The sequence below is a fragment of the Pseudophryne corroboree genome, chromosome 6 (genome assembly GCF_028390025.1).
Source record: "Pseudophryne corroboree isolate aPseCor3 chromosome 6, aPseCor3.hap2, whole genome shotgun sequence".
Taxonomy (NCBI): Eukaryota; Metazoa; Chordata; class Amphibia; order Anura; family Myobatrachidae; genus Pseudophryne; species Pseudophryne corroboree.
Window position 1 is genome coordinate 376,806,675 of NC_086449.1, and position 21,996 is coordinate 376,828,670.

Sequence of the window (21,996 nt, forward strand, 5' to 3'; positions counted from 1 at the left end):
AAGCATCTTATCCTGTCCTGAAATTTCAGGACTTTCTCTGGAGACAGAAACAGTCTTTGGCTATGTTTCTCCAGCAGTGCCCCCAGGTGCACCATGCTCCGAGCAGGGACCAGTGAGGACTTCTTCCTGTTGACGAGCCAGCCATGGGCTTGTAGGAAATTTACAGTCAGTTGTAGATGACAGAGGAGGAGGACATCTTGGCAGTTCGCCAGGATCAGCGAGTCGTCCAGGTACGGCAGGATCCAGATTCCCCGACGACGCAGATGAGCCGGCATCACAGCCATAACCTTGGTGAAGATCCGAAGGGCCGTGACCAGTCCTAACGGCAGAGCCTGAAACTGATAATGAAGGTTGCCAATAGCAAACAGCAGATATTGCTGATGCGATATGGCAATAGGTATATGCATCTTGCATATCCAGGAATACCATATAATCTCCGTGTTCCATGGCCAGTACAAATCAAGCGCAGCGTTTCCATATGGAACTTGGACACTCTCACAAATTTGTTCAGTGATTTGAGGTTGAGTATAGGCCGGAAAGACCCATTGGGTTTCGGGACTAGAAAAATGGTCAAGTAGTATCCTCCTCCTCTCTGGGACAGGGGTACTTGCACTACCACTCCTGAATCCAGGAGGGAGGGCACAACCAGGTGTAGAGCTTGCGCCTTCAATGGGCCCAGAGGGATAACTGTCGTTCGGAACTGGCGAGGGGGACGTCTCTTGAAAGTCTGCGTACCCGTGAGAGAAGACTTCTCGCACCCATGCGTCTGAAGTGGTCTTTAACCAGACCTGGGTGAATTGCAGAAGTTGGCCTCCCGCCCTGGGATCCCCCAGGGGAAGGCCTGCCCCATCATGCAGCAGGCTTATCTTGTTTGGAAGCAGGCTGACGGGCAGCCCAGGATTTTTTTGCTTTGGGCTTAGTGGTTTTGGGAGCGTGAGCTTGTCTCTGGTATGCCTGACCTTTTTCTTTCCCTTGAGGTTGAAAAAGTGGTCCTCTTTGCCTTCTGTGTTGAAGGATTAGTATTTGGGAGAAATGCAGTCTTAGCAGCCGCTAAGTCAGTTACAATCTTATTCAGATCCTCCCCAAATAGGATGTCTCCCTTAAAAGGGAGTACCTCCAAGGTGTTTTCAGTCCAGGTACACCTTCCATGACCTCAATCACAGAATTTGGCAAGCGGCGTAGTCGACGCCTTGGCCGCCATCACACCTGCCTCAGAGGACGCCTCCTGAATGTAGTTGGAGGCGGTGGCAATACGAGACAGATATTGTCTGGCAGTGTCAGATATATCCTGAGGCAGCTCTTCCTATATAGCCTGAACCCACGCTTCAATTCCTTTTGCGGCCCAGGAGGCAGCAATAGTGGGTCTATGCACAGCACCTGTAAGGGAGTAAATAGACTTCAGGCATTCTTCTACACGTTCATCTGTCGGTTCCTTCAGTGAGGTGACAGTTGTGGCAGGCAGAGGACACAAGATGGGTGACATGGGAAAAACCACCAGCGGTGGCTTTTCCCACTTGTTAAACAACTCAGCGGAGAGAGGATAATGGGGTCTGGGACTCCAGGTCGACAAAGGTCGACACCTTAGGTCACCGCCAATTGGTCGACATGGACAAAAGGTCGACAGGAACAAGGTCGACAGGAGTTTATTTTTTTTGGTGTCGTTTTCTTCGTAGAGTGACCGGGAACCCCAGTTAGTGCACCGCGTCCCCTCGCATGTTCGGGAATGGTGCCTTCGCTTGGCACAGATTACCGTTCCAATCGTAGTCCACGTGGATCATTAAGTATGAAAAGGTTCCAAAAGAAAAGAAAAAAATCGTGAAAAACTCATGTCAACCTTTTTTCCATGTCGACCTTGTTCCCGTCAACCTTTTGTCCATGTCAACCTAAGGTGTGTCAACCAATTGGCGTCGACCTAAGATGTGTCAACCTTTTTGTTGTCGACCTGGAGTCCGGATACCAGGATAATGAGCTAGCATCTTTTTATACAGGGAGAATTTCTTTCCTGGAGAAGACCAGGGTTCTTGACGTATGTCTACCAAATGGTCAGAATGAGGTAAGACTACTTTAGTTACCTTCTGACGTTCAAATTTATCTGGCTTCTTAGATGCAGTAGTGGGATCTACATCATCGATTTGTAGAATCAGCTTAATAGTCTCCACTAGGTCAGGTATATCAACTTGATTTGTAGTTTCCTCATCAGAAGCAATTGTATCTGTGTCTGACGGATCAGTATACTCCCCATCCTCATCAGAAGTATCATCTGAGATATTAGTGGATTGTGAGGAGGAGGCGGCCCTCAGATAACCCCTAGACCGCAAAGGTAGGTTTTTGTCTAACCAAAGATTGATTCAATTGTTGTATCTGGATAGACAGAGAATCCACCCAGGGCAGATTTACCATAGGGACAATATGTGGCTGTAATGGCACAGGAGGTCCCATAGGGGGCGTAAGGAGTCACAAGCGTATTAAGCATATTGGATAATGCTGCCCAAAGTGGCTCCTGATTGGTTACAGGAGCAGCGGGCTGGCTGGGAGATGTATGGCACATATTACACAGACCATCCTTCAAAACTTCCCACTCAGGCAAATTCTTGGTGCATGCGCTGCATGATGCAGAAGCATCCACGGATTTCCCTCCCTTTGTGGTAGACATTATAATGAATGTAACCTTAGAGCGTAACAGTACGATATAGCCAGACAAATATAATACCTGCAAAAAAATCCCCTATTTATGTGTCAGAAAATTCAAAACACAAGGAGAATAAATGCTATACGAGGTGACTGATAAACACAGTAAAATACACTAAACTGTAAATACTGCACAGCACTACATAATAGACCCTGACACGCCTAGTCTCCTAGGGTACAGAATACAGTGACAATGCAGATAATTATTTTAGTCAGACAATAAAACTGCACTGGACAAAAAGAAAATACATACGCAAAAAAGTATTTGGGCAGCCACAGATTGTGCAAGTTGATCCACTTAAAGAGGTGAGAGAGGTCTGTAATTTCCATCATAGGTACACTTCAACTGTGAGAGACCGCATCCGAGAGAAAAAGAAAACAGAGAAAAAAAAAAAAAAAAACCACCACACACTAGGAAATCACATTGTATGATTTTTAAACAATTTGTTTATTCTTGCGGAAAATAAATATTTGGACAATCAAAAAGTTTAACTCAATACTTTGTAATATAACCTCGGTTGGCAATTACAGATGTCAAACGTTTCCTGTAGTTCTTGACCAGGTTTGCACACACTGTAGCAGGTATTTTGGCCCACTCTTCCATGCAGTTCTTCTCTAGATCTGTCATGTTTTGGGACTATTGCCGGGCCACACGGACTTTCAACTCCCTCCACAGATTTTCTATTGGGTTGAGGTCTGGAGACTGGCTAGGCCACTCCAGGACCTTGAAATGCTTCTTACAGAGCCACTCCTTACTTGCCCAAGCGGTGTGTTTGGGGTCATGGTCATGCTGGAAGACCCAGCCACATTCCATCTTCAATGCTCTTACTGAGGGAAGGAGGTTTTTGCCCAAAATCTCACGATACATGGCCCCATTCATCCTCTCCTTATAATACGGATCAGTCGTCCTGTCCCTTTTGCAGAAAAGCAGCCCCAAAGCATGAGGTTTCCACCCCCATGCTTCACAGTGGGTATGGTGTTCTTAGGATACCATTCATCATTCTTCTCCCTCCAAACACGGCGAGTGGCGTTTATACCAAAAAGTTAGATTTTGCTCTCATCTGACCACATTACATTCTCCCAATCCTCCTCTGGATCATCCAGATGGTCACTGGCAAACTTTAGATGGGCCTGGACATGTGCTGGCTTAAGCAGGGGGACCTTTCAGGCGCTGCAGGATTTCAATCCATGACGATGTAGTGTGTTACTAATGGTAACCTTTGTGACTGTGGTCCCAGCTCTCGAGGTCATTGACCAGGTCCCCCCGTGTGGATCTGGGCTGATTCCTCACCGTTCAAGATCATTGATACCCCCACAAGGTGAGATCTTGCATGGAGCCTCAGGTCAAGGGAGATTGTCAGTGATCTTGTATTTCTTCCATTTTTTAATAATTGCGCCATCAATTGAACTCTTCTCACCAAGCTGCTTGCCTATTGTGGAGTAGCTCATCCCAGCCTTGTGCAGCTCTACAATTTTGTCACTGGTGTCCTTAGAAAGCTCTCTGGTCTTGGCCATGGTGGAGAGGTAGCAGTTCCGACTGTTTGAGGGTGTGGACAGGTGTCTTTTATACAGATAACCAGTTCAAACAGGTGCCATTAATACAGGTAACGAGTGGAGGACAGAAGAGCTTCTTAAAGAAGTAGTAACAAGTCTGTGAGAGCCAGAAATCTTGCTACTTGGTAGGTGTCCAAATATTTAATTTTCCACAAGAATATACAAGTAAATTGTTTAAAAATCATACAATGTGATTTCCTGTTTTGTTTTTTTTCAGATTTTGTCTCTCACAGTTGAAGTGTACCTATGATGGAAATTACAGACCTCTCATCTTGCACAATCAGTGGCTGTCCAAATACTTTTTTGCCCCACTGTGTAGAATGTGTGTATATATTTTTTATAACAATGCACGGTCTGAGACCAGATGTATATATCAGAATACTCGTACAATATATTCTGGTAGAGGTACACCTGTTCTTAACTAACGCCGTCTTAAAATGACATGTAGAATACGTAAGTGTCTGTAGAATCACAGCACTGATAAATCAGGCGGATTTACAGGAGACCTCGCCCTGCAGTCCCGGAGACCAGTCACAGCTACTGTGATAAGATGGCACCCAAAGTTTCAGTCAGGAGTGAGGGAGAGTGTGAGCCAGCTCCAGGGCAGGAACATCAGCAGTAGATGATGCCCAGAGCTGGAGGAGGGGCTACAGGTCCAGCACCTTATCCCCTATGCTGGTCCTCACCACCGGGTACTATGGAGCCTTACTAACTATGGATAATGTATTATCCGACCTGTGCTCCCATGCCCTGGTGGATATAGTGGGGTGTCTGCACAGCCAGTGTCCACGCCAGCATCACAGTCCGTCTCCTTAGACCGCGACCGGAACGTGATTTAATGCGAGTCCTGTCTGGGGGACCCTCTTACCTCCTCCCTTAGAGGCAGCCACGCGATCCAGGAAAGCATCTGCAGTGGTGTGCCTAGGAACCAGAGCGCCTCCGCCGCAAGTACCCAGGAATATTGTCAGCAGGAGTATACAACGCTGCTGTGGAGGCGATGGGAGCCGCGGCACAGTATGTCACACTGACAGGAGTAAGGGCGGAAGTGATGACGGGAAATGGGCAGTAATCCCCACCCGTTTCTATGGGAACCGTAACCGAAGTGGGCGGTAGCGTTTACCCGTTTCTATGGGAACCGCAATCAGAGGGACCATAAGAGGAGGAACAGAAGGTGCACTCAGTCATCCTGACGAAGCCTGCTAGACAGGCGAAACTAGTTGATGCTAGAGCACCACAACACGTCTGCCGGCGGATACCTAATGCTTTGCTCTCCTTACCACCTACGGACTTACAAGTAAGTTGCGGTGATTCCCAACTTTGAAGAACGAGTCAGGCCGTTATTGTATATGCTCTTGATTTAGATATGGACATTACCAGCCTGTTAGGATATTCCTGAGAAGGATACTGCAAACTATTCTGGACTTACCAGCTGATACACCAGAGAAGAGATTTAACATTCATATCCTTCAAGGTGTTAGACTTTTTTACATTCATTTTTTTGGAGAATTTATGTTTTATGTTGTATTGTCATGTATGTAGTATACCGGTATTAGGACCCACTTTACAATAGGTAGTAATTTGACTTTGTGTAGTAATGTTTTAAATTATATTTTAAATAAATATAGATTTATTCCAAATGGGTGTGTGATTACTTGTTAACACAAATATCTGATACTAGCGTGATTTAACAACTAAAATAGAAGTGTTATCAGATGACATAGCGCTTGGGGGTTTTTGTCTTTGTCTAAACGGAATATTGGGAAAGGTGGATTCCCTTCACACTCCGACAGCAGCTTACCTATCTGATAGCGATAAGCGCAGTCCTTGATTGTTGTTTTTCTCCCTGTTAAGTGACCTGCTTATGCAGGCACCAACTCTAAAAACTCTGCTCCAGTGCCTAGAGGCGGGGTTATATAGAGGAGGCCCCGCAATGCATCCTGGGACAGTCTAAAGCTTTAGCCTGTTGGTACCTCTGGATCAAGATCCATCTCTACACCCCGATGTACTCCCTTTAGAACACAGTGTACCCCGCTGCGGAAAAAGTTATTTTTTGCCTAGGTACCAAGTGCAAGAAAACTGAAAAACACTGGGGGTAATTCCAAGTTGATCGCAGCAGGAATTTTTTTAGCAGTTGGGCAAAACCATGTGCACTGCAGGGGGGGCAGATATAACATTTGCAGAGAGAGTTAGATTTGAGTTGGTTATTTTGTTTCTGTGCAGGGTAAATACTGGCTGCTTTATTTTTTCACTGCAATTTAGATTGCAGATTGAACTCACCCCACCCAAATCTAACTCTCTCTGCACATGTTATATCTGCCTCCCCTGCAGTGCACATGGTTTTGCCCAACTGCTAAAAAATTTCCTGCTGCGATCAACTTGAAATTACCCCCACTGACCAGTCGTAGTAATACACTTTCTCCGACGTCCTAAGTGGATGCTGGGACTCCGTAAGGACCATGGGGAATAGCGGCTCCGCAGGAGACTGGGCACAACTAAAGAAAGCTTTAGGACTACCTGGTGTGCACTGGCTCCTACCCCTATGACCCTCCTCCAGACCTCAGTTAGAATCTTGTGCCCGGCTGAGCTGGATGCACACTAGGGGCTCTCCTGAGCTCCTAGAAAAAATAAGAATTTACTTACCGATAATTCTATTTCTCGTAGTCCGTAGTGGATGCTGGGGACTCCGTCAGGACCATGGGGAATAGCGGGCTCCGCAGGAGACAGGGCACATCTAAAAAGCTTTTTAGGTCACATGGTGTGTACTGGCTCCTCCCCCTATGACCCTCCTCCAAGCCTCAGTTAGGTACTGTGCCCGGACGAGCGTACACAATAAGGAAGGATCTTGAATCCCGGGTAAGACTCATACCAGCCACACCAATCACACCGTACAACTTGTGATCTGAACCCAGTTAACAGTATGATAACAAAACGAAGTAGCCTCTGAAAAAATGGCTCACAACAATAGTAATAACCCGATTTTTGTAACAATAACTATGTACAAGCATTGCAGACAATCCGCACTTGGGATGGGCGCCCAGCATCCACTACGGACTACGAGAAATAGAATTATCGGTAAGTAAATTCTTATTTTCTCTAACGTCCTAGTGGATGCTGGGGACTCCGTCAGGACCATGGGGATTATACCAAAGCTCCCAAACGGGTGGGAGAGTGCGGATGACTCTGCAGCACCGAATGAGAGAACTCCAGGTCCTCTTTAGCCAGAGTATCAAATTTGTAAAATTTTACAAACGTGTTCTCCCCTGACCACGTAGCTGCTCGGCAAAGTTATAATGCCGAGACTCCTCGGGCAGCCGCCCAGGATGAGGCCACCTTCCTTGTGGAATGGGCATCTACATATTTCGGCTGTGGCAGGCCTGCCACAGAATGTGCAAGCTGAATTGTACTACAAATCTAGCGTGCAATAGACTGCTTAGAAGCAGGAGCACCCAGCTTGTTGGGTGCATACAATATAAACAGCAAGTCAGACTTTCTGACTCCAGCCGTCCTAACTATATATATATATATATATATATATATATATATATATATATATATATATATATATATATATATATATATATATATATATATATATATTTTTAGGGCCCTGACAACGTCTAGTAACTTGGAGTCCTCCAAGTCCCCAGTAGCCGCAGGCACCACAATAGGTTGTTTCAGGTGACAACGCTGACACCCCTTTAGGAAGAAACTGGAGACGAGTCCCAGTTCTGCCCTGTTCAAATGGAAAATTCTAATATGGGCTTTTGTAAAACAAAACCGCCCATTCTTTTTGACAATCGCCTGGCCGAGGCCAGGACTAACAACATGGTCACTTTCCATGTGAGATATTGGTCAACAGCATGGTCACTTTCCATGTGAGATATTTCAAATCCACAGATTTGAGCGGTTCAAACCAATATGATTTTAAGGAATCCCAACACTATGTTGAGATCTCACGGTGCCCCTAGAGGCACAAAAGAACTGTATATGGAATACACCCTTTACAATCTGGACTTCAGGAACTGAAGTCAATTTTTTCTGGAAGAAAATCTACAGGGCCGAAATTTAAATCTTAATGAACCCCAATTTGAGACTCAAAACACTCCTGTTTTCAGGAAGTGCAGAATCGACCTAGTTGAATTTCCTTCGTGGAGCCTTCCTGGCCTTACCCACGCAACATATTTTCACCACATGTGGTGATGACGTTGTGCGGTCACCTCCTTCCTGGCTTTGACCAAGGTAGGTATGACCTCTTATGGAATGCCTTTTTCCCTTCAGAATCCGGTATTCAACCGCCATGCCGTCAAACGCAGCCGCGGTAATTCTTGGAAAAGACATGGTACTTGCTGAAGCAAGTCCCTTCTTAGCTCCCCAGGCCCTTAGTCCTCTGTGAGCATCTCTTGAAGCTCCGGGTACCAAGTCCCTCTTGGCCCATCCGGAGCCACTAGTATAGTTCATACTCCTCTATGTCTTATAATTCTCAATACCTTGGTTATGAGAAACAGAGGAGGGAACCCATACACTGACTGGTACACCCACGGTGTTACCAGAACATCCACAGCTATCGCCTGAAGGTCTCATGACCTGGCGGAATACCTGTCCCGTTTTTCGGGCGGGACGCTATCATGTCCACCTTTGGTCTTTGCCAACGGTCCACAATCATGCTGAAAAACTTCCCTATGAAGTTTCCACTCTCCCAGGTGGAGGTCATGCCTGCTGAGGAAGTCTGCTTCCCAGTCGTCCACTCCCGGAAAGAACACTGCTGACAGTGCTATCACATGATTTTCCGCCTAGCGAAAAATCCTTGCAGTTTTGTCACTGCCCTCCTGCTTCTTGTGCCGCCCTTTCTGTTTACGTGGGCGACTGCCGTGATGTTATCCCACTGGATCAATACCGGCTGACCTTGAAGCAGAGGTCTTGCTAAGTTTAGAGCCTTATAAATTTGCTCTAAGCTTATTTATGCAGAGAGAATTCTCCAGACTTAATCACACTTCCCTGGAAATTTTTTCCCTGTGTGACTGTTCTCCAGCCTCTCAGGCTGGCCTCCGTGGTCACCGGCATCCAATCCTGAATGCCAAATCTGCGGCCCTCTAGAAGATGAGCACTCTGTAATCACCACAGGAGAGACACCCTTGTCCTTGGATATAGGGTTATCCGCTGATGAATCTGAGGATGCGATCCGGACCATTTGTCCAGCAGATCCCACCGAAGAGTTCTTGCGGGAAATCTGCCGAATGGAATTGCTTCGTAATAAGCCACCATTTTTACCAGGACTCTTGTGCAATGATGCACTGACACTTTTCCTGGTTTTAGGAGGATCCCGATTAGCTCGGAGAACTCCCTGGCTTTCTCCACTGGGAGAAACACGTTTTTCTGGACTGTGTCCAGAATCATCCCTATGAACAGTAGACGTGTCATCGGAAAAAGCTGCGATTTTGGAATATTTAGAATCCACTCGTGCTGACGTAGAACTACTTAAGATAGTGCTACTCCGACCTCCAACTGTTCTCTGGACCTTGCCCTTATCAGGAAAGCGTCCATGTTTCCTTTTAAGAAAAATCATCATTCCGGCCATTACCTTGGTAAAGACCCGGGGCGCCGTGGACAACCCAAACGGCAGCGTCTGAACTGATAGTGACAGTTCTGTACCAGGAACCTGAAGTACCCTTGGTGAGAAGGGCAAATTTGGACCTGTAGGTAAGCGTCCCTGATATCCAGTGACACCATATCGTCCCCTTCTTCCTGGTTCGCTATCACTGCTCTGAGTGACTCCATCTTGATTTGAACGCTTGTATGTAAGTGTTCAAATATTTCAGATCTCACCGAGCCGGTTGGCTTCAGTACCACAATATAGTGTGGGATACTACCCCCTTCCATGTTGTAAGAGGGGTACTTTGATTATCACCTGCTGGGAATACAGCCTGTGAATTGTGTGAGGGGGAGATGTCTCGAATTTCCAATGTACACCTGGGATACTACATGTAGGATCCCGGAGTTCCCTTGCGAGTGAGCCCCCTGCGTACTGAAACTCTTGAGATGACCCCCTACCGCACCTGAGTCCGCTTGTACGGCCCCAGCGTTATGCTGCGGACTTGGCAGAAGCTGTGAGGGGCTTCTGTTCCTGGGAATGGGCTGCTTGCTGCAGTCTTCTTCCCTTTCCTCTACCCCTGGGCAGATATGACTGGCCTTTGCCCGCCTGCCCCTATGGGGACGAAAGGACTGAGACTGAAAAGACTGTGTCCTTTTTTGCCGATATGTGATTCGGGGTAACAAAAAGTGGATTTTTCAGCTGTTGCCATGGCCACCAGGTCCGATGGACCGCCCCTTTATACGGCAATACTTCCACATGCCGTCTGGAATCTGCCTCACCTGACCACTGTCGTGTCTTCGTCTGGCAGATATGTAAATCACATTTACTCTTGATGCCAGAATGCAAATATCCCTCTGCGCATCACGCATATATAGAAATGCATCCTTAAAATGCTCTATAGTCAATAAAATCTTGTCCCTGTCAAGGGTATCAAAATTTTCAGTCAGGAAATCCGACCAAGCCCCCTCAGCGCTGCACATCCAGGCTGAGGCGATTGCTGGTCGTAGTATAACACCAGTATGTGTGTATATACTGTCATGATATTTTTCAGCTTCCTATCAGCTGGCTTCTTGAGGGCGGCCGTATCTAGAGACGGTAACGCCATGTTTTTATAAGCGTGTGAGCGCCTTATCCACCCTAAGGTGTGTTTCCCAACTCGCCCTTACTTCTGGCGGGAAAGGGTATACCGCCCATAACTTTCTATCGGAGGAACCCCACGTATCATCACACACTTCATTTAATTTATCTGATTCAGGCAAAACTACAAGTAGTTTATTCACACCCTACAAAATACCCTTATTTGTGGTACTTGTAGTATCAGAAATATGTAACAGCTCCTTCATTGCCCTTAACATGTAACTCGTGGCCCTAAAGGAAAATTACGTATGTTTCTTCACCGTCGACACTGGGGTCAGTGTCCATGTCTGTGTACCGACTGAGGTAAATGGGCGTTTTTACAAGCCCCTGACGGTGTCTGAGACGCCTGGACCGGTACTAATTTGTCCGCCGGCCATCTCATGTCGTCAACCGTCTTGCAGCGTGTTGACATTATCACGTAATTCCATAAGTAGACCATCCATTCCGGTGTCGACTCCCTAGAGAGTGACATCAACATTACAGGCAATTTGCTCCGCCTCCTCACCAACATTTTCCTCATACATGTCGACACACACGTACCGACATACAGCACACACACAGGGAATGCTCTGATAGAGGACAGGACCCACTAGCCCTTTGGGGAGACAGAGGGAGAGTTTGCCAGCACACACCAAAAGCGCTATAATGTATATAACAACCCTAGAAGGTGTTGTTTCTATATATGCGCTCTTAATATATCATTATATCGCCAATTTATGCCCCCCTTCTCTTTTAACCCTGTTTCTGTAGTGCAGTGCAGGGGAGAGTGGGAGCCTTCCTCACCAGCGGAGCTGATCAGGAAAATGGCGCTGAGTGCTGAGGAGAATAAGCTCCGCCCCCTTTTCGGCGGGCTTTTCCTCCCGGTTTTTTAATAACTGGCCTGGGTTAAAATACATACATATAGCCTTAATGGCTATATGTGATGTATTTATTTGCCAAATAGGTATTTATATTGCTGCCCAGGGCGCCCCCAGCAGCGCCCTGCACCCTCCGTGACCGTGTCAGTGAGCCGTGTGACAACAATGGCGCACAGCTGCAGTGCTGTGCGCTACCTCTCTGAAGACTGTGAAGTCTTCTGCCGCCTGTTTCCGGACCTCCGTTCCGCCGTCTTTCTTCAGCGTCTGTAAGGGGGATCGGCGGCGCGGCTCCGGGACGAACCCCAGGCTGACCTGTGTTCCGACTCCCTCTGGAGCTCAGTGTCCAGTAGCCTAAGACTTCAATCCTCCTGCACGCAGGTGAGTTGCCAGTCTCTCCCCTAAGTCCCTCGTTGCAGTGATCCTGTCGCCAGCAGGAATCACTGATTAGAAACCTAAAAAAAAAACTTTACTAAATAGCTCCTTAAGAGAGCCATCCAGTTTGCACCCTTCTCGGACGGGCACAAAAACCTAACTGAGGCTTGGAGGAGGGTCATAGGGGGAGGAGCCAGTACACACCATGTGACCTAAAAAGCTTTTTAGATGTGCCCTGTCTCCTGCGGAGCCCGCTATTCCCCATGGTCCTGACGGAGTCCCCAGCATCCACTAGGACGTTAGAGAAAGAAAGTTTATTTTAGGTTTTTTATTTTTAGTGAGATCTGCTGGCAACAGACTCACTGCTACGAGGGACTAAGGGGAGAGAAGCGAACCTACCTGCTTGCAGCTAGCTTGGGCTTCTAGGCTACTGGACACCATTAGCTCCAGAGGGATCGAACACAGGGCCCGACCTCGATCGTCCGGTCCCGGAGCCGCGCCGCCGTCCCCCTTACAGAGCCAGAAGCAAGAAGACAGTCCTGGAAATCAGCGGCAGAAGACTTCAGTCTTCATCAAGGTAGCGCACAGCACTGCAGCTGTGCGCCATTGCTTCCCATGCACACCTCACACTCCGGTCACTGATGGGTGCAGGGCGCTGGGGGGGGGGGGGGCGCCCTGGGCTGCAATATTAAGTACCTTGGCTGGCAAAACTACATATAATATAGTCATAGAGACTATATATGTGTAAAATCCCCTGCCAGATATACCTACAAAAAAGCGGGAGAAGTCAGCCGGAAAAGGGGCGGGGCTATCTCCCTCAGCACACTGGCGCCATTTTCCCTCACAGCTCCGCTGGAAGGATCGCTCCCAGGCTCTCCCCTGCAGTTTCCAGACTACATATGGTAAAAAAGAGAGGGGGGGCACTAAATTTAGGCGCAATATTGTGTATACAAGCAGCTATTGGGAAAATCACTCAGTTACAGTGTTAATCCCTGTGTTATATAGCGCTCTGGTGTGTGCTGGCATACTCTCCGTCTCCCCAAAGGGCTTTGTGGGGTCCTGTCCTCAGTCAGAGCATTCCCTGTGTGTGTGCGGTGTGTCGGTACGGCTGTGTCGACATGTTTGATGAGGAGGCTTACGTGGAGGCGGAGCAGTTGCCGATAAATGTGATGTCACCCCCTGCGGGGCCGACACCTGAGTGGATGGACTTGTGGAAGGACTTACGTGAAAGTGTCAACTCCTTACATAAAAGGTTTGACGACATAGCAGATGTGGGACAGCCGGCTTCTCAGCTCGTGCCTGCCCAACTGTCTCAAAAGCCATCAGGGGCTCTAAAACGCCCGCTACCTCAGATGGCAGACACAGATGTCGACACGGATACTGAATCCAGTGTCGACGATGAGACTAATGTAACTTCCAATAGGGCCACACGTTGCATGATTGAGGCAATGAAAAATGTGTTGCACATTTCTGATGTTACCCCAGGTACCACAAAAAAGGGTATTATGTTTGGGGAGAAAAAACTACCAGTAGTTTTTCCCCCATCTGAGGAATTAAATGAAGTGTGTGAAGAAGCGTGGGCTTCCCCCGATAAGAAACTGGTAATTTCTAAAAGGTTACTAATGGCGTACCCTTTCCCGCCAGAGGATAGGTCACGTTGGGAAACATCCCCTAGGGTGGATAAAGCGCTCACACGCCTGTCAAAGAAGGTGGCACTACCGTCTCCGGATACGGCCGCCCTAAAGGAGCCTGCTGATAGGAAGCAGGAGGCTATCCTGAAGTCTGTGTATACACACTCAGGTATTATATTGAGACCGGCTATTGCTTCAGCATGGATGTGCAGTGCTGCAGCTGCGTGGTCAGATTCCCGGTCAGAAAATATTGATACCCTAGACAGGGACACTATATTGCTAACCGTAGAGCATATAAAAGACGCAGTCTTATACATGAGAGATGCACAGAGGGATATTTGCCGGCTGGCATCTAAAATAAGTGCTATGTCCATTTCTGCCAGGAGAGGGTTATGGACTCGGCAATGGACAGGTGATGCAGATTCTAAAAAGGCACATGGAAGTTTTGCCTTATAAAAGGTGAGGAGTTGTTTGGGGATGGTCTCTCGGACCTCGTTTCCACAGCAACAGCTGGGAAGTCAGCATTTTTACCCCATGTTCCCTCACAGCCAAAGAAAGCACCGTATTATCAGGTACAGTCCTTTCAGCCCCAGAAAGGCAAGCGGGTTAAAGGCGCGTCCTTTCTGCCCAGAGGCAGAGAGAAAAAGCTGCAGCATACAGCCAGTTCCCAGGAGCAAAAGTCCTCCCCCGCTTCCTCCAAGTCCACCGCATGACGCTGGGGCTCCACAGGCGGAGCCAGGTACGGTGGGGGCCCGTCTCAAAAACTTCAGCAATCAGTGGGCTTGCTCACGGGTGGATCCCTGGATCCTTCAAGTGGTATCTCAGGGGTACAAGCTGGAATTGGAGACGTCTCCCCCCCGCCGTTTCCTCAAATCTGCCTTGCCAACAACTCCCTCAGGCAGGGAGGCAGTGCTAGAGGCAATTCACAAGCTGTATTCCCAGCAGGTGATAGTCAAGGTGCCCCTCCTTCAACAAGGACGGGGTTACTATTCCACAATGTTTGTGGTACCGAAACCGGACGGTTCGGTGAGACCAGTTTTAAATTTGAAATCCTTGAACACTTATATAAAAAAAATATTCAAGTTCAAGATGGAATCGCTCAGGGCTGTTATTTCAAGCCTGGACGAGGGGGATTACATGGTATCACTGGACATCAAGGATGCTTACCTGCATGTCGCCATTTATAATCCTCACCAGGAGTACCTCAGATTTGTGGTACAGGATTGTCATTACCAATTCCAGACGTTGCCGTTTGGTCTGTCCACGACACCGAGGGTATTTGCCAAGGTAATGGCCGAAATGAGGATACTCCTTCGAAAAAAGGGAGTTTTAATTATCCCGTACTTGGACGATCTCCTGATAAAGGCGAGGTCCAGGGAGCAGTTGTTGGTCGGGGTAGCACTATCTCGGGAGGTGCTACAACAGCACGGTTGGATTCTAAATATTCCAAAGTCACAGCTGGTCCCTACGACACGTCTACTGTTCCTGGGGATGGTTCTGGACACAGAACAGAAAAAAAGTGTTTCTCCCGGAGGAGAAAGCCAAGGAGCTGTCATCTCTAGTCAGAGGCCTCCTGAAACCAAAACAGGTGTCGGTGCATCACTGCACGCAAGTCCTGGAAAAAATGGTAGCTTCCTACGAAGCAATTCCATTCGGCAGGTTCCATGCAAGGACTTTTCAGTGGGACCTGTTGGACAAGTGGTCCGGATCGCATCTTCAGATGCATCGGCTGATAACCCTGTCTCCAAGGACCAGGGTGTCTCTGCTGTGGTGGCTGCAAAGTGCTCATCTTCAAGAGGGCCGCAGATTCGGCATACAGGACTGGGTCCTGGTGACCACGGATGCCAGCCTTCGAGGCTGGGGGGCAGTCACACAGGGAAGAAACTTCCAAGGACTATGGTCGAGTCAGGAGACTTCCCTACACATAAATATTCTGGAACTGAGGGCCATTTACAATGCCCTAAGTCAGGCAAAACCCCTGCATCAAAACCAACCGGTACTGATCCAGTCAGACAACATCACAGCAGTCGCCCATGTAAACAGACAGGGCGGCAGAAGAAGCAGGACGGCGATGGCAGAAGCCACAAGGATTCTCCGATGGGCGGAAAATCACGTGTTAGCACTGTCAGCAGTGTTCATTCCGGGAGTGGACAACTGGGAAGCAGACTTCCTCAGCAGGCACGACCTCCACCCAGGAGAGTGGGTACTTCATCCGGAAGTCTTCCAACTGATTGTAAACCATTGGGAAAGGCCACAGGTGGACATGATGGCGTCCCGCCTCAACAAAAAGCTAGAAAGATATTGCGCCAGGTCAAGAGACCCCCAGGCGATAGCTGTGGACGCTCTAGTGACACTGTGGGTGTACCGGTCGGTTTATGTGTTCCCTCCTCTTCCTCTCATACCCAAGGTACTGAGGATAATAAGGAGAAGAGGAGTAAGAACTATACTCATTGTTCCGGATTGGCCAAGAAGAGCTTGGTACCCGGAACTTCAAGAAATGATCTCAGAGGACCCATGGCCTCTGCCGCTCAGACAGGACCTGCTGCAGCAGGGGCCCTGTCTGTTTCAAGACTTACCGCGGCTGCGTTTGACGGCATGGCGGTTGAACACCGGATCCTGAAGGAGAAGGGCATTCCGGAGGAAGTCATTCCTACGCTAATTAAAGCTAGGAAAGAAGTGACCGCAAACCATTATCACCGCATTTGGCGAAAATATGTTGCGTGGTGTGAGGCCAGGAAGGCCCCAACGGAGGAATTTCAGCTTGGCCGTTTTCTGCACTTCCTACAGTCAGGGGTGACTATGGGCCTAAAATTGGGTTCCATTAAGGTCCAGATTTCGGCTCTATCGATTTTCTTCCAGAGAGAACTGGCTTCACTACCTGAAGTTCAGACTTTTGTTAAGGGAGTGCTGCATATTCAGCCCCCTTTTGTGCCTCCAGTGGCACCTTGGGATCTCAACGTGGTGTTGGATTTCCTAAAGTCACATTGGTTTGAGCCTCTTAAAACCGTGGAATTAAAATATCTCACGTGGAAAGTGGTCATGCTGTTGGCCTTGGCTTCGGCCAGGCGTGTGTCAGAATTGGCGGCTTTGTCATGTAAAAGCCCTTATCTGATTTTCCATATGGATAGGGCAGAATTGAGGACTCGTCCCCAGTTTCTCCCTAAGGTGGTATCAGCCTTTCATTTGAACCAACCTATCGTGGTGCCTGCGGCTGCTAAAGACTTGGAGGCTTCCAAGTTGTTGGACGTAGTCAGGGCCCTGAAAATTTATGTTTTCAGGACGACTAGTGTCAGGAAAACTGACTCGCTATTTATCCTGTATGCACCCAACAAGCTGGGTGCTCCTGCTTCAAAGCAGACTATTGCTCGCTGGATCTGTAGTACAATTCAGCTTGCACATTCTGCGGCTGGACTGCCGCATCCTAAATCAGTGAAAGCCCATTCCACGAGGAAGGTGGGCTCTTCTTGGGCGGCTGCCCGAGGGGTCTCTGCTTTACAACTTTGCCGAGCAGCTACTTGGTCGGGGTCAAACACATTTGCTAAATTCTACAAGTTTGACACCCTGGCTGAGGAGGACCTAGAGTTTGCCCATTCGGTGCTGCAGAGTCATCCGCACTCTCCCGCCCGTTTGGGAGCTTTGGTATAATCCCCATGGTCCTTACGGAGTCCCAGCATCCACTTAGGACGTCAGAGAAAATAAGATTTTACTCACCGGTAAATCTATTTCTCGTAGTCCGTAGTGGATGCTGGGCGCCCATCCCAAGTGCGGATTGTCTGCAATACTTGTATATAGTTATTATTTAACTAAAGGGTTATTGTTGAGCCATCTGTTGAGAGGCTCAGTTATTGTTCATACGGTTAACTGGGTATAGTATCACGAGTTATACAGTGTGATTGGTGTGGCTGGTATGAGTCTTACCCGGGATTCAAAATCCTTCCTTATTGTGTCAGCTCTTCCGGGCACAGTATCCTAACTGAGGTCTGGAGGAGGGTCATAGGGGGAGGAGCCAGTGCACACCAGGTAGTCCTAAAGCTTTCTTTAGTTGTGCCCAGTCTCCTGCGGAGCCGCTATTCCCCATGGTCCTTACGGAGTCCCAGCATCCACTACGGACTACGAGAAATAGATTTACCGGTGACTAAAATCTTATTTTCATGAACACCTGCAAAGGGTGAGGGGATGATGGGTTAAGTGTAATGCTCCAATGCCTCAGTATTTACAGTGACCCAACTCCCTTGCAGAACAGTACGCCAAAGGCAGTCTGATCAAATGAAGATCCCATAAAGCAGGGGTGGGGAACCTTTTTTCTACCGAGGGCCATTTGGATATTTATAAAATCCTACGGGGGCCATATAAAAATTCTCAACTTAAAAAATGACCCTGCCCCCCAGCAGGTCTGCCCCTTAGAGGTACTGTGTATGCGCGCCGGAGGCGCGTGCGCCAAAAAATGGGTGTGGCCAGTTAAAATGGGACGTGATACACATATGCCCCCAATAGTACAGTGCCAGATCCACAATTGCCCCCACAGTGCCAGGTACACAAATGCCCCTCACCGTGCCAGGTATACAAATGCCCCTCACCGTGCCAGGTATACAAATGGCCCCCCCCCCCCCCCCCCCCCGTGCTGCTTACCGCTGCTGCTTGCTGACAGGGAGGAGAGCGCGGCTATGTCGGGTGGCGGCGGCGTGTAGGACTTCAAACCAGCCGCCGGTGCGAGAGCCAATCAGAGCTCGCGGGCCGGCAGCCGCGGCTCCTGATTGGCTGCCGGTCTGCAAGCTCTGATTGGCTCACGAACCGGCAGCTGGTTTGAAGTCCTACACGCCGCCGCAGCCGCGCTCTCCTCCCTGTCCCGACAGCTGAGACACGCTGCCGCCGGACTGAGCGGCGGCGTGTCTCACAGACAGAAGTGGGTGGTCCGGAGCAAACGGCTTCACGGGCCTTATATGGCCCGCGGGCCGGAGGTTCCCCTCCCCTGCCCTAAAGGGATTACAATATATAATGAGTTGGTCAAGTACGGCCAACTAGATATGTTGACCAAATCAAATATAAAACTTTGAGGGCACCAGATTTTTTTTATTTCAACTTCAATGCTTTGTATTTATAGCATCAGGAGGTACATTCACATTATTACATAACATAAAAAATGTTAAATGGATGATATAAAGCAACAAATACAAAGCATGTAAGAATGAATGACCTTTATAAGCAACAAGTGACTAGCCTTTGGGCCATGAGTAAAATGGCAGGCAAAATATCTTGCAAGATTGTGTATACCTCTATACAGAACATGGTTAGAAGATATAAATTCTGCGTACACCCCTAAGTAATCAATGTCTGCTATTCACTTCCTTTCGGGATTATGCAGGTTTTATTTTGGAAACATCAGTGCCCCCCAACTTAATGACAATACATTAGACTTTGTGTGTGTTCAGGGTGCTGTGGTCTAACATGGAGCAGAGAGCTCTACAAGACCATGTCCATTTAAATCTGTCATCAGCTAAAGCTAGGTACACGCTACACAATTCTTTGTTTTATTTTTATTTATCATTCCATCAATCGGGGTGATTTTTTGGCAAGAAAGAGGCCCCAATATCTAGCTACACACTAAAATATCATCATCATGAATTTGTACATGTCCACCTATAGGGAGGAGGATGTAGCTGTGAGATATATGGGCAAATTATCGAGAATGCCAATACGCTGCATGATATCAGGAGACCGAGGCAAAGTTGTTCGGTTTTGGCCAACCGATCAGATGGTATACGGTTAACATACGGCTCGTCGGGATCCCAGCAGTCTTAATACCAACGCCGGAATCCCGACAGGTTGACCATACCACCTCCGGAATACCGGCGAAGTAGGCGATTCCCTTTCTATGGGTGTCCAGGACACCCATAGAGGGAGAGTAGAACATGTGGCAAGCTAAGCTTGCCACTAAGCCCGCAACATGGTAAGCGCAGCGAGCCGGCAAGGAGCTTCATTGCACTTGCCCTCCTGCCGGGATTCTGCTGCACAGGATGCCAGTGTCTGTATACTGACAGATGGCAACCAGTGCATGGGGATCACATACTGATCCTGATCAGACAGACAATCAAAAGGTGCGTGTTTGTGGCCATGACTGTTTAAAACTCTGAAACAATCATTTATACACACACTATACCAGTGGTTCCCAAACTTTTTTTAATCATGGCGCCCTTGAGCATCAATGTTTTTGACGGAACCCCTAAGCAAAAAAAGTTGAGAAATTTAGAAGAAAAAAATTTCAATTAAGTAAATTCAATTATGCGGTGAAGGACAAGATTTGCTTCTGTTTATCCACATATTTTATAATTGGCAGCCACAAGCACTAGTTTTGAATTGGTGCTGGACCACCACCAACCTGAGGCACCTCTGCAAGTGTCCGGCAGCACCCCAGTGTGCGACGGTACACAATTTGAGGAACACTGCACTATACAAAACAACCGGCCAAGAACTCTATTAATAGCATATTGGCACAATTATTGTATAGTATGTATCCACGTTTAACCTCTGCAACGTCTCAGTCTGTTTTTCACAAACACCTGTTCTAAGGTCGCTAATTTTCAGTAAGCCTGCAACACTTGAAACCCCAGAATAGAGGCTGCCACAATGAAAGTGGGATGTTACTGTGATGTGTATGCTGAAGAGCCAAGTAAAGTACATATTACATACTGTAAGTGATGGTTTTGCAGTATACAGAACTTAATGTCAGTGTAAAATATAGCGGGGAGGGGGGGGGAGAGAGACAAAACACACACTATCTACTGTATGCATTGTCCCTTACCATTATTGAAACAAACTGACATCTGCAAATACAAACTGAATGAGAGTGCTTTGCGTAATAAACAAGAGAACCAGGCTAGCAGAGGCACAGACAGATGAACAGCTAACTAATTATTTCAGGATTAACAAATGAGTAAACCCCCCCCCCCCCCCATTTTTACAAATGAGTAACCCCCCCCCCCAATAGGAGCACCTACTGAAGCAGAGGACATCCTTATTTTTAAAAAAAAAAAAAAAAAAAAAAAAAAACTGTGTAACTCATGAACAATGATTTCAGGTTGTCAGATTTTATTTGAAAAATAACAAAAAACAATTAAAAAATAAAAAGATAGATAAAAAAAAAAAAAATATTACAACAAATTATGTATGTACCAATGCAATTTTGTCCAGGTGTATAGAGGTAACCCCACCGACATGAATCACTTATTCAGATTGTGCTTTAAAAAGGTGAATTAAGTTTCATGCTCTTATCTGAACACACAACAATGCCCAAATCACTGCACATAAAAATCAGCCTCGTACATCGTGGACATTCCATATCACAGTGAATTCGGATCCCAAGCGCTGACACATACAACTGTTGTATTACAACAAAGGCAAGTTTTGGTAACATGTGGCTGTCTAGCTGCTGGAGAACTACAAGTCACAGCACGGTATAATTTAATTTCCAACAAAAAAAGAAAGCTCGCAGCCACAGAAAGGCTATACGATGATCAAAGGAGTAAGCTATCTACCAAAACACGAGCACCTCGCCGAGACGCAAGTCACAGGACAGAGGAGAGCGGTTACACACAGGCACCTTGCTGCGCGGAAGCGGTTGGATGCGCTCAGCCAGTCTCTGCCATTGCCAGTGATACATTGCCACTGGTGCACACAGTCTGTCCTTACCGAAGGTGTCATGTGTGTATCTCCGTCGCCGGGAGTGTTCTGCATCCGTGGACATGATTAAAGCCTCTGCTGACAGCTGATGACCATTCCCCGAACACACACGCACCTGACCAGGCTGCTGTAGCTCGGGGGTTTATAACGCAGACCCATGTTAGGCATGTGCGCATGCGCGGCCTTATTACACAGCGAAGAAGCACGCCGGGATATGTAGTCACACCATCAGAAAAAAATAGTTTTAAGTTAAAGCAATAGTATTTGAACGACTAATATTTCGTGCATTGATTGCATGTATCTAGTGATATATGTGTGATGGGTGTGTCTTTGACACAGTTCCGAGAGTGAGAGATTTATCACTGATTTTGATTTATCTGTCATTGTTTGTTTAGGTTTGTTTTTAGGGGGTATTTATCAAAGCACTAAAGGTGGGTAGTTGGGTACACACTGGTAGATATATCTGCTGATCAACTGATTGGCAGATATA

The 21,996-nt window shown here is 47.5% G+C and overlaps 1 protein-coding gene across 2 annotated transcripts in view; it reads right to left on the reverse strand.

The window, feature by feature from the left end:
* LOC134932375 (uncharacterized) overlaps positions 1-21,664 on the reverse strand; it is a 287,377-nt gene extending 265,713 nt beyond the window's left edge. For both annotated transcript variants that reach the window (XM_063926742.1, XM_063926741.1), the window contains exon 1: positions 21,516-21,664. In XM_063926742.1, coding sequence (XP_063782812.1) covers positions 21,516-21,570 — 55 coding nt within the window. In that variant the 5' untranslated portion in view covers positions 21,571-21,664. The remainder of the gene's footprint in view (positions 1-21,515) is intronic.
* Positions 21,665-21,996: the final 332 nt, after the last annotated feature.